At 45.1% G+C, this 15,999-nt stretch overlaps 2 protein-coding genes across 3 annotated transcripts in view; one reads left to right on the top strand and one right to left on the bottom strand.

Moving 5' to 3' along the window:
* Nucleotides 1-392: 392 nt before the first annotated feature.
* The window catches only part of LOC308575207 (uncharacterized protein), a 50,701-nt gene continuing 35,094 nt past the window's right edge, over nucleotides 393-15,999 (bottom strand). Inside the window, exons 3-5 of one of the 2 annotated variants that reach the window (XM_081173836.1) lie at nucleotides 5,442-5,753; nucleotides 2,428-2,526; nucleotides 393-740 (exon numbers count right to left, since the gene is read on the bottom strand). In XM_081173836.1, the coding sequence (XP_081029962.1) occupies nucleotides 733-740; nucleotides 2,428-2,526; nucleotides 5,442-5,753 (419 nt within the window). In that variant the 3' untranslated portion in view covers nucleotides 393-732. Of the gene's footprint in view, nucleotides 741-2,427; nucleotides 2,530-5,441; nucleotides 5,754-15,999 lie in introns of both variants that reach the window. The other variant, XM_081173835.1, reaches the window with a different exon arrangement.
* LOC308575211 (uncharacterized protein) lies at nucleotides 10,077-14,993 on the top strand. Its single transcript, XM_081173840.1, has 4 exons — nucleotides 10,077-11,074; nucleotides 12,029-12,373; nucleotides 13,369-13,677; nucleotides 14,272-14,993. The coding sequence occupies exons 1-4, from the start codon at nucleotides 11,038-11,040 to the stop codon at nucleotides 14,382-14,384; spliced, it is 804 nt and encodes a 267-aa protein (XP_081029966.1). The 5' UTR covers nucleotides 10,077-11,037; the 3' UTR covers nucleotides 14,385-14,993.

Raw genomic sequence — 15,999 nt, 5'->3', positions numbered from 1 at the left:
TAAAGTTACATTATATTAAGATAAAATAGAGGACAAAAACTGGAAAAGATGGAAAGGATTTGCTGAAATAGCTAATTGAACTAGAATACAAAAAAGGGAGGTGTGAGGAGGTCAAGGAAATAAGCAAATGAAAGATAAGATATGGGAAGATTTATTGTATTTTTTTCTTTTTTCTTTTTTTTCTTGTTTCTTTTTTATTATTGTGATGTGATGTTTTGTATTTCTTAAATATGCTGTTTTTTAATTTTTTCTTTTTGTAACCCTTTAAAATTCAATAAATATATATATATATATATATATTTAAAAGGAATATGCTGCAGAATGCGACCCTAACAAAAATTTCCCTGGGTGTCCATCATTCAGAATGATTTCTTGTTTTTACAATCAATTTTATTAAAGGTTTTCCAACATATTATACAATTAAAAACAAACTGATCAAGAAAGAAATAATAGAGAACAATGCATAAAAAAGGAAAGGAAGAAGGAAAAAGAGAAAAATAACAAAATAAAATAGTAAAAACCACCATAATAGTAATGACCCTAATAAAACACATTTTATATTTTTTACAATTTTATTAAAGGTTTTCCAACATGTTATACAATAAGAAGCAAACTAATCTAGAAAGAAATAATAGAGAACAGGTTAGCAAAGGGTGTTAAACACAGAAGTCTCCTTTCCTACTTCTCCACCTTCCTGCTGCAGACTCCATGTTTCTTCTTAGCTGCTGTGACCTATTCAGCTTGGAACAGAAAACAGAAAGGTCAAAAGCCAGACTCCAGAAAGATGCTTTGTTAGGAACGAAGGATGAGAAATCGCATGGAGAGGTTTAGAGTGGTTCTTGAGATCCCATGTTGGGGGACCTGGACCGCTTTGGACATACAGCGGTACCTTGATTGTCGAACTTAATCCATTCTGGGAGTCCGTTTGACTCCCGAAACTGTTCGAAAACCAAGGCGCGGCTTCCAATTGGCTGCAGGAGCTTCCTGCACTCAACTGGAAGCTGCGCCGGACGTTCCAAAAAACGTTTGCAAACCGGAACACTCACTTCCGTGTTTGTGGCCTTCGGGATCCGATTTGTTTGACAACTACCGTATTTTTCGTTCTATAAGACGCACCTGACCACAAGACGCGCCTAGTTTTTAGAGGGGGAATGCAAGAAAAAAATATTCTTTAAATGGAACGCTGAACAGAGCCTGTATGCAGCGCTCCCTTTCACGAGCCACGTGGAGCGTGTGTGCGGCGCTTGCACACACTTGTTCTAGCTTCTGGCTTAGCCGTGCTCTGTCCCTTCCCCCACCTCCCGCAAAAGCCCCCAAGAGCCGCGCTCCCTCCTCAGGGAAAAGCCCCCAAGAACCGCACACACGCTCCGCGCAGCTCTTGCTGGCTTTTGCAGGAGGTGGGGGAAGGGACAGAGCGCGGCTAAGCCAGAATCTAGAACAGTGAGAGGGAGCGCAGTGCTCCCTCTTGCTGTTCTGGCTTCTGGGATAGCTGCACAGCCTGCATTCGCTCCATAAGACGCACACACATTTCCCCTTACTTTTTAGGAGGGGAAAAGTGCATCTTATAGAGCGAAGAATACGGCAAGCCATTCGGGAACCAAGGTACCCCTGTACTTCAGATCCAAGTTGTTTCTTTGTTTGCAACCCCCCGCTTCTGCAAAAAAACAAAACCCAAACTCCGTTTTAGCCCGACTGACATCAAATCTCTGACCGGGACAGAGAGTTGGAAGTTCCTGCAATAGTAGGAAGGGAGGGGGTCAGATCTGGAACTCTCTTTGCTAATGCTGCAATTTGGGACCAAAGTATTGCAACCTTAGTTGATTTTCCCCCTCCTTTCCCACGTCAGCCAGTGAAGAGAAAAGAACCCACTGAATTCTATGGGGTTCACCTGCCCTTCTCCCCACCAGCAGTTTCCTATAGGGTCTCCCTCTTTGATCCTTGTTTGCTGGTGGTTCTGGGTTCCCAAGGAGGCATAAAAGGCTTCGATTGGCTGGGTTCAATGCAGTCCCGCTTTTTCTTTTTCTTTTTAAAATTACAGTAATTTTTTTTTTTTACCAACAACCAAAACACAAAACAGTGAAACCCCACCAGGCGGCTGATACATTGGGTATACATAATCAATGATAACATATTCAAATCAACCATATGTTCAATTCTATATACATTAACACTCCTCCCTCCACAAGGTTTATTTAACTTTTAACATTTTAATTGCCTCAGATTGTTCAAACCTGCCCGAATAATCCAATATCTTCTCAAACCAACCCTCCTCCTTCTCACTGACCTTATACCCTTTCATTTTGTGAATCTTCACAGTTAGATATTCTAAAATTATAATATTTTTCGGTTTTTTCCTCCATTGGTTCACCCCTAGCTCTTCTGCATTTTCCCAATTACTTGCTATCCCACTTGCAAACACATAATCACCTCTGCCGAAACGCTTTTTGAAGCAGAGGACCAGCGGCGGGATCCACAGGAGGATGCCTAAGCAGGGGACTCTATAATACAATGTAAGGAAGCAGGTTCCTGCTAAAAGAAGAACACAGAGAAACAGCAGTGTTAAGCCGACTAACCCATGGACCCAGGTTCTCACTGAGACTGGTAGGGCGGAAGGCAGGGAGGCCACCAGCAGGTGGCGCCAGAGGCAGTGACAATCAGAGCCAACTAATCCCAGCATTGCCTCCACCTTCCTCTTCCCTACTCACTTCCATAATGGCAACCCCGAGTCCACTTATAGTCCCTGCCACAATTTGCAGCGAGGGAACACCTAAAAGGGCTCTCTTTGTGGCCCTGACTCTGGAACAGTCTCCCCCATAGAATTCTGCCCTTCTCGCACCTTGCTGGTCTTCAGATGTCAGCGTGAACGACATTTTTAACACATCCAAACTTGCACAGTTTGAGATTATGAGATGTTTAGCCATTGGTAGCAATGTGAATCAGTGGTTTTCTTTTTTTTAAAGATTAGTCTGAATACGCTTTTGATTTTAAGTATTTTGTTTTTAGTATATTGTTGTACAACCCCCCCCCCCGCTATTCTGGAGGAAGGGTGATTTGTAAGTAACATAAATAAAATAAAGATATGGATTAGTGTTCTTGAAGCTACAAACATGACTCTGACCAAACTGCGGGAGGCAGTGGAAGACAGGAGTGCCTGGTGTGCTCTGGTCCAGGGGGTCACGAAGAGGCGGACACAACTAAACGACTAATAAACAACAACAACATGGATTAGTGTCTCTTGGCAGCTTGAGATGGAGGGTGGCGCTGGGGTCTTGCGGGGATTGTGGATTACAGGGGTACCTCGGGTTAAGAACTTAATTTGTTCTGCAGGTCCGTTCTTAACCTGAAATTGTTCTTAACCTGAGGTATGACTTTAACTTATGGGGCCTCCCGCTGCCGCTGCACCGCCACCGCATAATTTCTGTTCTCATCCTGAAGCAAAGTTCTTAACCCGAGGTACTATTTCTGGGTTCGCGGAGTCTGTAACCTGAAGCGTCTGTAACCTGAGGTACCACTGTACTTAATTTCCTTTAAAATGTGGCGGGGGGGGTAAGCCATCTGTCCTGTATTTGGGGACCCCCTCACAGACCGCTGAGGGACATAGACTTGTGCCTCAGATTCTTGCCCTGGCGGCACTGCTAGAAGCTCTACGCTATCTTCAAATTCTAACCATAAAAGGGTGTGCTTGTGTAACACAACATGCCCTGGAAAATGGTCTGGAAGAGCAATATTACATCGTAACACACCTGCATCCACAGATGATGATGTGCTTCCAGGTACTGCAGCGCTTGCACTTTCCTACTCTTGCAATAATATTTATTTCTGTTTGAATAGTATTTTTGTGCCCTGCATGACAGACAGATTGAATTACCCATTATATCATACTGTTGCATGCCACCCCAATCTCTGAGAGGTGAAAGGGCACTTAACCAGAGTTCGGTTTCCTTGGAATGAAGGTCAGTGGAGACTTTGGTGTCGTCAGGATATCTGGTTATATTTGCACATATGTACAATACAATACAGTGGTGCCTCGCAAGATGAAAAGAATCCGTTCCGCGAGTCTCTTCGTCTAGCGGTTTTTTCGTCTTGAGAAGCAAGCCCATTAGCGGCTTCAGCTGATAAGCGGCTTAGCGGATCAGCTGATAAGCGGCTTAGCGGATCAGCTGATAAGCGGCTTAGCGGCTTAGGATCAGCTGATAAGCGGCTTAGCGGCTTGGGAAATAGGGGGGGGGGAGGAAAAACCCCCCGCAGGAACTCGCAAGACATTTTCGTCTTGCGAAGCAAGCCCATAGGAAATTCGTTTTGTGAAGCACCTCCAAAACGGAAAACCCTTTCGTCTAGCGGGTTTTCCGTCTTGCGGGGCACCACTGTACAATCTTTATTACGGTCCAGAGACCCAACAAATCATTACAAAGCAATACACAATTCATACAGCCTACCTCCAGGTTAAACAAGCATTTTGTTCAGAATATAGGAATCATTTGTTCTTGCAACCACCGATAAAAACTTTGCCACTGCTAATTTGTCCGGTCTTCCAGTAGGAACATTTGCACATATATGCAAACTGAGCATGGCAACATTAACACCCCAAAATATATTGCTGTTCTGTTATTCACCACTTTGGATCCAGCGCAGAGCAGGCAGGTCTCTGTATCTCCAGATTCCAGCCTGATTTCTGCTCAGCTTTACAAACCACTCTCTTTCTTGCAATGGAAACAAACAAACAAACAAAATTCCTTCCAGTAGCACCTTAGAGACCAACTAAGTTTGTTATTGGTATGAGCTTTCGTGTGCATGCACACTTCTTCAGATACCAACATTTCTTGCAATGGTTCACCTACCTAGCAGGCAGGTGAGGGGATGGGAAGGTACATTCACTCATTGTATGGCACAGAGCAAAATATTTGGTTACACTAATCGTGGTGTGAGCCACAACCACTGCCCAGACGAAGGGACTAGTTTGACAAACTTGCTCTCATCACTTCTATGCTCCAAAGTGCAGGAACCCAAAACTGGAAGGGACTCAGGGCATCATGCTGCCTCGGTCCTGTATACCTGAAGGAGCGTCTCCACCCCCATCCTTCAGCCCAGAACTGAGGTCCAGCTCCAAGGGCCTTCTGGCGTTTCCCTCACTGTGAGAAGTGAGGTTGCAGGGAACCAGGCAGAGGGCCTTCTCGGTAGTGGCACCCACCCTGTGGAACGCCCTCCCTTCAGATGTCAAGGAAATAAGCAACTATCTTACTTTTAAACGACATCTGAAGGCAGCCCTGTTTAGGGAAGTTTTTAATATTTAATGCTATATTGTGTTTTTAATGTTCAGTTGGGAGCTGCCCAGAGTGGCTGGGGAAACCCAGCCAGATGGGCGGGGCATAAATAACAAAAACAACAACAACTATCATCATCATTATCATACAGTCTGACCCCACAAACTCATATCACTCTACCTGCCGACACTGTGTTCGAAGGGACCACCGCACTGATGTTTCTTTTCTCCTGGTCTGAACAGGAATAAGCCATCCCTTGGCTCCATCTCTCTGGAGGAATCAGTTTCAGACTCCAAACGGTGAAGGCTCCTTCCCCATCGATCACGTCACCATCCTTCCGGTCCTGAGAGGTTTCCCCACCAATATCCCAGGAGAAAGTATCCTCATCAGGGTTTGCGTCAATCAGGAGGCAGAGGAGGGGAAGGTGGTGGGAGAGCTCCGTGTCTTCTGCAGTGGAAGGAGCAAGGAGAGCAAGTCTTGGCCCAGAAGGACCTAGGAGAGAAGGAGAATCGCATGAGAATGGCTCCTCAGATCTTTAATTAATCCCTCTCGTAGGTTTCATGGGGGTGACATGGCTCCTCAACAAACTAGACCCAATAGACAGCCATCCCAATGACCGTTGCAGGAGTTAGAGAGCTGGACTAGGGCCTGGAAGAGACCTGGGTTCAAATCCCCACTCAGGAAGCTTGCTTGGGGCCGGTCTCAGCCTAGCCTCCCTCACAGGTTGTTGTGGGGATCAGTGAGGAGCAGCTGAACCAAGTGCTATACCTGGAGCTCCTTGGAGAAAAAGGTGGGGGTGTAAATGCAATAATAAATAAATAAAGCAAATGCTACAGACCCTAATTTAAATCTAAGCCATAGTTGCTTAAGCCTTGCACTCCCAATATCTACTAGTAGTACAGTCGTACCTTGGTTTTCAAACAGCTAAGTTCTTGAACATTTTGGCTCCAGAATGCCACAAACCCGGAAGTGACTGTTCCGGTTTTCAAACGTTCTTCGGAACCCGAATGTCTGACCAGTGGTGTAGCGTGGGGGGTGCAGGGGGGGCCGGCCGCACCGGGCGCAACATCTGGGGGTTAGGGTTAGGGGCCGCAAATCCACGGGTTAGGGGGCGCAAATTACTTTCCTTGCCCCGGGTGCTGACAACCCACGCTACGCCACTGTGTCTGACGGGTCTTCTGTGGCTTCCAATTAGCTGCAGGAGCTTCCTGCAGCCAATCAGAAGCTGCACTTTGGTTTCTGAACGTTTTGGAAGACGAACGGACTTCCGGAACGGAGTCTGTTCGACTTCCAAGGTATGACTGTATTAGTATTAACAAAAGCAAAAAGCAAAAAAGGCAAGAGAGCTTGTTTAAAGAAGTGGAAGCTTCGTCCAGACATGGATTGGAGCAGGGTGGAGAGAGACCCACAAAGCAAAATTAACAGAAGATAAGGTTTGGGGAGCAGATTGCTTAACAGATTAGGACAAACAAATAAAAATGTCTTTAAATATATCTGCGGCAGGAAACCAGGCAGGCAGGCAGGTGCGGCAGATAACAAAGCTGTGAAAGGATTAACTAAAAGGTGTTGGGGAGAAACTCAATTATTTTGTGGGTCTTCACTTGAGGAGATATTGGGCAGTTATTTGTGTGCTGTTGTTTGAAACTTGCTAGGGGCCTATGGCAGATTTGGAAGTGGACTGGGTGTATATTAAATAAACAACAAGAGCATTTGACATCTGCTGAGCCACTCACCTAAGACGATCAGCCTCACCCCACGCAGGAAGGTGAATTTCCGAGTCATAGCTGCAGCCATAGCTGAGCCATAGCTCCATAGCTCCATAGCACAGTAATACACCCCAGAATCTCTTCCCTGGATGTTGTGTCGGGTCAGATTCACTTGGCTTGGGGATTTTGCTCCTGGTTTTTGAGTGGTATAATTCTCTGCAATCTTACGCAGTCTCCCTTCATGTTCCTCTTTGTACCAGCTCACTACCGACACAAAAGTCCCTTCTGGAATGTTGCAGCTGATGTTGACAGTGGCGCCAGGAGATGCTGAGACCCTTGCCAGCGTCTGAGGGAATTCGCTGATCCCCCGTGATCCAGCAGCTGCAACAGGGAAGCAAAGGGATGTGTGGTTGGTCCCATTTGGTTGGTCCCACTAAATAGAAAACCAAAATGACCACCCCCTGACTATAAAACATTTCTTTTAAAATAGGGTGCATATGACAGACCTGTTTGCTGCCTCCCCCTTTCCCTGCCCCTGTCTGGATTGTCACTTGATGGGGGGGTAAGATACAGAAGGAGTACTAAACCTCAATAAAAGGATGCACACACACAAAAAATGACATGTTGAATTTTTCAACTTTCAACTTTGAAAAATGAGGGGTGCTGAAAAGTTGTAACATAACTTGAGAATTCAAAAGATATTTAGGTTAAATTAATATAATTTAGTTTTGCTTGGTAAGTAAAATAATTGCCATGCACTTGCAGTTATATTTATTATTATTAATTATTTCCTCCTCCTCCTCCTGCTGCTGCTGCTAATTCAGCATTACTTGACATTTTCAGAAGGAAAAATTAATATTATCTGGTTTTCCAAAAGCAGTTTATATGCTTCTTCATCAAACGTAGCCTTACCAAGCTAAATGTTGTCGGTCACAAAAATAATGGCAGATTTGAATTCCCCACACACCAAAACATAGTTTGCAAAATTTAAGTTTTACGCCCTAAAATGAGATGCAGTGCTAAAACGTAAAATTTTTACGTTCAATAATTAGCAACTACTGTAATTCCAAGCAGATTTCTTGTGGGGAGCAACTGCCCTGCCAAAGAAATGTGCTTAAGAAACTTTATATACTGAGAGCTGCAAAAAGAAAACCAACGTCCTTTTTGCTCCTTAGGGAAGGAGACATGTCAATCAAGTTCCTAAACCAGGTTCCAAATAAGAAACCTAGCTTCAAATATTTATTCAATGTGCGCAGAGATAAATATGCTTTACTGATTACTGAAACTGAATCAGTAGATTGTACTATATAGAATTAAATATGTGTTTCTTTTTGCCAAATTAAAGGAAATGGCATCACAAAATATAAGAAACGCTCATCGTTTAATTGAAGCGCATCTTGCTATTTGTCAAGACTCTGCTGAAGATTTGGGGTGGGAGAGAAGTTTGTTCAGCTTTCATTTTAATGGGAACCAACCTAATTTGCACTTCCTGAAAACATAAGCAGATTGAAACACAGCATTCCTACAAAATTCACGTTATTCTGAATATTTCAGGGTAGTTCTCCAACCCAAAAGTGTGCAGCTATTAGTGAAAACAATGCGAAAACAAAGCTACGTTATGTTATGGGAAATTGCTTGCAAAATTGTTCACAAATATGCATGTGTTATACAACCGGCATTGGTATTATTAATTCACATCACAAATTTTGGACCGTGGGTCTTTGGCGACTGTCAATTTCATGCATTTTAATGGCAGGCATGCCTATTCTTTAACCATTACTTGAGGCATCCAAGCAAAGCTTTACTTAAAGCCCTAGGTAAGGTGGAATGTTTGTAGCACACTTTTCTTTTTTTGCTTTAAAAATGGGAATGTAAGAACACAAATATTCTGATTTTAATAAGCTATAAAAAATAAGCTATAATGATTTGGACTGCAGGTATTCAAGGGTTTTGCAATCTGTCCTTCTTGAAAAACTTTTCATAAAGTGAAAATATCTAAACAGCAGAGTTCCATGATCTATCTATCTATCATCTGTCTATCTGTTGGGCATTACTTTAATTCTTACATAAATACTGAGGTACATGGTCACTCAGTACTGTATATGTAAATGTCTGGCTCATGTAAGCCTTTGCAGTACATTTATTCTTAACAATGAAAGAATGCACAGGTGGATAATACTTTTATTTTTATATATCTTTATTATTTGCAAAGGGAATCTTTGCATTGTACTTTTCTCCTCCCAGGCTTTGTGGTTTACATTTTTTATTCTTTGTTTTCTCTTTTTTTGTTATCTTTGCACTTTTCTGTTAATCAATAACATATCATGATAGACAGATCGATCGATAGATAGATAGATGATAGAAAGATATAACATGTTCAAAAAATATATTTACTGATACCGTATTAGATATAACAATATGAATATTTAAATTATTTTTCTGAAAACTATTGGAGACATTTTTGTTTTTACAAGTTTTCCTTGCCTGGGCGAAAGCCTCTCCCTGCCTTAGGGGTTATTCTGTCTTGTTTTTAAACCTAACTTTATTGTGTGTACTGTTTTAAAAACTAATTCTACTTGTTTTCATGTAAATCAGATAAAACACCTGCTGTTTCTTGAGGTTTTGCTGAACATAAGCAATTGATGTGAGAAGAAACTTTTAAAGAGATCCTATGTAAAAAGCAAAAAATTGTACATACTATGCAGAAGGGACAGAATCATCGCTGCAAAATGCAAGAGCATCTCAGAGGTTCCTTCACCTTCTGAACTGTGAAGCAGATCTGGTCATTATCAGGGTGGGTTCCTGGTTCCTGGTGCTTCTGATGCCTTTTTCATTTCCTGCTGACAGAGGCTCTACAGAAACTTCTTTTCAAAAACATAAACAAGCAGAGGTTGCTTATAAAGGCACGAGCAACTCCCACCAGCTGCTTTCCTTTAATAATAATAATAAATTTTTATTTATACACCACCCTTCCCAGCTCAAAAACTGGGCTCAAGGCAGCTAACAACAAAATTAAAACACTTAATTATAAAAAGAAGCATAAAATACGATATAAAAACATAACAATAAAATTCAAAATTCAATTAGATAATCCCCAGGGCTAGCTGGCTCAATTGGTCCTACTTGGGCCAGCGAGGAGACCAGGGGAGAATTAGCTGTGGGGTCTCAGAGTGGGTGATCTTCATAAAAGGGGACGGGGGGAGAGAAGGGAAATAAAAGATCAGGCTGAATTCAAATTAAAGGCCAGGCGGAATAGCTCTGTCTTACAGGCCTGACAGAAGGAGGTTAAATCCTGCAGGGCCCTAGTCTCATGGGACAGAGCATTCCACCAGGTCGGAGCCATCACTGAAAAGGCCCTGGCCCTGGTGGAGGATGGTCTGACTTCCTTAGAGCCCGGGACCTCTAAGCTATGGTTATTCATGGACCTTAAGGTCCTCTGCGGGGCAGACCAGGTGAGGCAGTCCCGAAAATACGAGGGCTCTAAGCCACAAAGGGCTTTAAAGGCCAAGACCAGGACCTTGAACCTGACCCTATACTCCACCAGGAACTTTGCAAGTTCTGGAACTCAGAGACACAGTGAATGCCATACAGGATGTGCATTTGCCCAGGAATCAATAGGTGGGAAACCAGATCCCTTGCCAACTCATTGTGAAAATATGGCAATCAGTCGCTAACGAACTGGCGTCCCCAAACAGCTGACAAGCAATCTTCCCTCCAGACTAGGCACCCAAATTCTGAAACCAGCAGGGTGACTTGACTTGACTGCTGAATAAACCTGAAGCAGAACACACACATGCTTACACAAATACCTGGAAAGGAGCAGAGAAGCAAGAGATTTGGAAAACCTAAAACTGTTCTGGAATAAGGCCAGTGATCTGTTGACCAGCAAAGGATTGGAAGGTGAATTAGTGAGACAGCCCCCACCACTGAATTTTCTCTGTGCTGCCCATCAAGATATTTCAACGCCCACATGGAAGTGGTTTCTTTGCAAGAAGCCAGCGCCACATTAGATTTTATTCCACTAAAGCTGCTGCACATTCGATGTGGGCTTTGGGCTTCCGGCTGCTGCAATGCCGCTGACTGCGTACCTCTTTTTATTCTCCGCAGGTAAAATTTCTTCTGATGCTTTTATCTGACTCTTAACTCTTGGGATGCTTCCAGACAAACCCTGTTTGTTGAGAATTCATCCCGATTTGTTTGCACAAAAGGGAGGTTAGACTACGTTGGTTACTTCTTGTGTTTCAGTTCTGATTTGTCCGCAACATCAGTCCAAGCAATAGTTTCCCTACACTTCTCATCACTTTCCTTACTGTAATAAGTTTTATGGGTCTTTGGGGGGGGGCGGTGTTGTTGTGCATTAATGCAAAATCTGCTCTAATTGTAACCTAGATTTTACCAGGATGGGACTGAATCCCACCCACAAATCAAGGAGATTCTGGAAGCAGTCTGAGCACCTGAGAAACTTGGTGGGTTGAATATTTATGCACTTTGAAACTTTCTACAGATTACCGTATTTTTCGCTCTATAGGGTGCACCGGCCCATAGGGCGCACCTAGGTTTTTTGGGGGGGGGAATAAAGAAAAACAATTTATTCCCCCCCCCCGGCACGGGGCTGGGGCGGGGGAAGCCCGAGCTTCCCCCGACCACAGCCCCCAGAACAGGCTGCTATCTGCAAGTCTTGGGAGCTCGGCGGGAACTCCTGCCGCGCTCCGAAGGCTTGTGGATAGCCTCCTGAAGCCTGGAGAGCGAGAGGGGTCGGTGCGCACTGACCCCTCTCGCTCTCCAGGCTTCAGCGAAAGCCTGCATTCGCTCCATAGGACGCACACACATTTCCCCTTCATTTTTGGAGGGGGAAAAGTGTGTCCTATAGAGCGAAAAATACGGTAGTTAAAATATTTTCCACCTTCTCCTTTAGCATGTATCTTGTTTCCAGGGCTTCATTTGCAGGAGAGTGTAGGGATCCTCAAACAGCGTGATGTCTCCTTTAACGTCTTCTTGCAAGAAAAGCCAGAGCGAGGAACGGCAACCGTAAACGGTCCTTGTGGTCTTTCTCCTCCACAGTGTTTCCAGCACACTTACAGATCCTGCACCCGACTTGGCGGTTCCTGTTTGTGGATATTGGGGAGACAGCACAGATCTCGTGCACTTCTGTAGAAGATATAGAAGATCAGGCATTATTATTCAGCTGGTACAAAAGAAGAGAACACGGAATGCCGATTTTAATCAAAAGTTGCGATGATAGAAAACCCGGAGGCAGATTTGCTTGCAAAGTTAATCCTAACCGTCGAAACGCCATACTGGAGATCCTTCGTGTGCAGAGCTCTGATTCTGGCCAATATTTCTGTGCCCAAGAATCTTCTAGTGGCTTGCATTTCAGCACTGCAACATCTTCACTGATTGTTGGAGGTAAGAAATCAGGGCTGACGGAGCTTTGCAGTGGCACTACTCATGTCAATGGCAAATTTCAGTTTGTTAATTTTAAAGCCACTGGGGCAAAAACTAAGCCCTTTGTTCGTTCCCTGGATAGGCAGAGCCCAATTTCCGACCAAGAGATGGAGTCAGGAAGAACGAGAAAGGTGCAATTGCATTTTATTATGCCGCAAACCCGGAAGTGAGTGTTCCGGTTTTCAAATGTTCTTTGGAACCTGAATGTCCGACAGGGCTTCCACGTCTTCTGATTAGCTGCAGGAGCTTCCTGCAGCCAATTGGAAGCCGCGCCTTGGTTTTTGAACGTTTTGGAAGTCGAACAGAATTCTGGAATGGATTCCATTCAGCTTCCAAGGTATGACTGTATACAGTGGTATCTTAGGTTAAGTACTTAATTCATTCCGGAGGTCCGTACTTAACCTGAAACTGCTCTTAACCTGAAGACCACTTTAGCTAATGGTGCCTCCTTCTGCTGCTGTGCCGCAGGAGCCCGATTTCTGTTCTCATCCTGAAGCAAAGTTCTTAACCTGAAGCACTATTTCTGGTTTAGCGGAGTCTGTAACCTGAAGCGTATGTAAACTGAAGCGTATGTAAACTGAAGCGTATGTAAACTGAAGCGTATGTAACCCGAGGTACCACTGTACTACACCCAAGATCAGAGGCAGCCTGTATGTAAATCAGCTCCTCTTCCCAGACCTCTCCCTCTGGCCACCCATCGCTGTCCCACCACCAGTCCCTGAGCTCCCCCCCCCTTGGGGGTTCCCCAGCTGGCCCCCCCATTCTGCCTCCAACCAGTCCATGACATCCAGAAACATTACTGACCATGGAGGCAGATCATTGCCATTGATTCTGAACTAGACCTTTCCGTTGATCTTCGTAATTTTCAAAAGCGCAGTTCCAGGGCAGAAATCTGAAACGCGTCTCTTCCTTGGAGAATGATCTTACCATGCCCCTTGCTTTGTTTTCTTCATCAGACAGTTATACTCCGAGCACCCGGGTGATGCTTTTGCAGCCCTCTAACCAAGACCCAGATTCCCAGTTCAAGAACCAACTTGTCTGTGTGGTCCATGGCGTGTCCAACTTAGTCCAGGTGTCCTGGGACGTCCTGGGATATCACCCACCTGAAGCCCAGACCCTTTTAGCCAAAACCAACAGTGGGTCCTTAACCTTTGTCAGTCTCCTTCGCTTCCCCGTGGAATTGCACGGCCGTGGTGGAAATGTTACATGTGAAGTCAGATTCAACTCTTCCAGCACCAGTGTGAAGAGTTCTGTTTTCAATGCATGTGAGTAATTCTGCAAGCCGCTGACTTTGCTACCATAAGACACAGGAGCAGAGGATCTTGCCTTGTTCTGAATCAGACCCTTGGTCCACCTAGCTCAGGTGGGAGAAGGAGACATCTGAAGGGGGAAATGTGATTTCATAGACTTGTAGAGTCGGAAGGGACCCTGTCGATCATCTATCCCAACTCTCTTCAATGCAGGAATATTCTGCTGTCTCATACAGGGATTGAACCCGAAACCTTGGCATTATCAGTACCGTGCTCTAGCCAGCTGAGCTACGAGCTTAGTAGGAGAATGGGGCAAGAAAGGGAAGCTCTAGGGAGCTGGAATGGCGGGGGACTGGCAAGCAGGGCGGCCAAGGGTGCAGCCCCTATTAGTACAATACAGATAAATATAGAGAACGGCATCATGCCACAGCTGTGTCAAACACCACCGGTGCCAGGGCTGCAGAAAAATGTTTGAGTATCCGTCACTGTCTCCGAGGCTGGTGGTATAAACAAGGAGCTAGAGAAACTGTTAAGACTTCTCTGTCCAGAGAAGGAAGTCCTAAGAGAACTGATCTGACGTTTCTTATCTTTGTAAAATTTCCCCTGTAGATGCAGAGATTCCTCAGTGCCACTTCAGATATACATGGTTCCTGGATACACTGACGTTGCTGCTGCTTCCCCTAAACTTCCTTTGGATTCGATTCTACCCTTCCAACTCCTAAATGGCATCCGGAACCACATCCGAGGAATAACTTAAAGGAGGGCAACATGTCGCTTCATGCAGAAGGAAAGCCACAGGATTATTAGGAGGGTTTATATAATATCCTAGCGGGTGGGCAGAAGTTAGACCACCGTATAACTGAATATATTTACATGTTGTCTGTATCTTGATTGCCCAGGCTGCAAGGTGCAATGTTGGAAGTTGAAGCAACCAAATAAACATCATTTTCACATGTTGCAGGACGGGTATGGAATCGTTCCTCCTGTCAGGAAATTTATTTGTGTGTGTCCAGGCTTGCAGCAAGAGAAGCTTAGCGTTGCAAGGATTCCTCAGGTGGTGTTATAGGAATTCTAAGGTCATATATATATATATATATATATATATATATATATATATATATATAAAAAATTCATAAATGTACAAGGCAAACACATACGTAAATATATAAACCACGTGCCTGAAATAGTACAGGAGAGCAACCCTGAAGCCATTTCGACTCTTCTCTGCAGCTGATGAAGGAAAGGGGAAAACCTCCCCATTGTCTCTTTGCTCACAAATCCTGTCTTAAAGGGTGCATTTGTGTATCAATAGGGTGAGCCTGTGACCTGGATTCAGGAACTGAGTATTTGCTCTTTGCATTTAAGTTCCTCAGGAAAACTGCGTTTCCACAATAAAATAAAGAATTTTATTATTCACTGTTTTTACTTTATTAAATTTTTTATCCCACCTTTTCCTCCAACGAGCCCAAGGTGGTGTGCCTGTAGCGGCGTAGCATGGGTTGTCAGCACCCGGGGCAAGGCAAGTAATTTGTGCCCCCTAACCCGGGGCAAGGCAAGTAATTTGCGCCCCCTAACCCCTAACCTGCCGCCGCTTCCAGCTTCTTCTTGCTGCTGCCTGGTCTGGTCTGGTGTGGTTCTCTCCCGCGCTCAGCGCTGCGCTGGGCGGCCGCTGCACTGTCCCCCCCCAGATAGTCCCTCGCTCTCTCTCCGCACCGCACGCCTGGCACCCACCCCCTCCACAGTGGGCGGCGACCCAGCGGCTCGGATCGGATTCGCACAGCCAGCACTGCAGTGAGAGAGAGTGAGTGACCCAGGTAGGGGCAGAGAGCTGCAAGTGCGAGCGCGTCCCCCCAGATGTTGCGCCTGGTGCGGCCGGCACTCCCTGCACTCCCCACGCTACGTCACTGTGTGCCTGTCAGGGATGATTTTGCTGTGATTCCTACATTGGAGGGGTCCTTTTCGAACCCTACGGCTCTGTGATTCTATCAACGTCCCAATTTGCGCTTCACTGTGCAGTTCACCCGCTGTGCCTTTAAACCTTGCCCTGCTCATTTATCGCTTGGATTTCGGCATTCAAACATCTGGCGGAAACGGAGACCCGAGTTCGAATCCTTCCTCCGGAAGTTTAGGCCAAGGCAGCCTCCTTCTTTGGGCCTGCCTCCTCAACCCAGGGGCCCTGCTGGATTGTGGGCTCTCGGCAAACGCCCAACCCTGGTCACCCTTGGCGTTGGAACTACTCCCAGATTTGGCCATACGAATCGTCAGGGCAGAGCAGTTCCCAGGCAGAGAGGACCAGAAGGAGGCAAAAGCAATCAGACAACGGTTTTCTACCCCTCA

The sequence above is a fragment of the Podarcis bocagei genome (genome assembly GCF_964188305.1).
Source record: "Podarcis bocagei genome assembly, chromosome: 16".
NCBI lineage: Eukaryota > Metazoa > Chordata > Lepidosauria > Squamata > Lacertidae > Podarcis > Podarcis bocagei.
The sequence above is the reverse complement of the archived record's forward strand: the minus strand, read 5'-3'. Positions and strand labels throughout refer to the sequence as shown.

Coding starts and splice junctions, on each gene's coding strand:
- LOC308575211 (XM_081173840.1), top strand. CDS start 11,038: ATGCCGCTGACTGCGTACCTCTTTTTATTCTCCGCAG. Junction 12,374..13,368: donor ATCTTCACTGATTGTTGGAG/GTAAGAAATCAG, acceptor TTTCTTCATCAG/ACAGTTATACTCCGAGCACC. Junction 13,678..14,271: donor GAGTTCTGTTTTCAATGCAT/GTGAGTAATTCT, acceptor TTTCCCCTGTAG/ATGCAGAGATTCCTCAGTGC.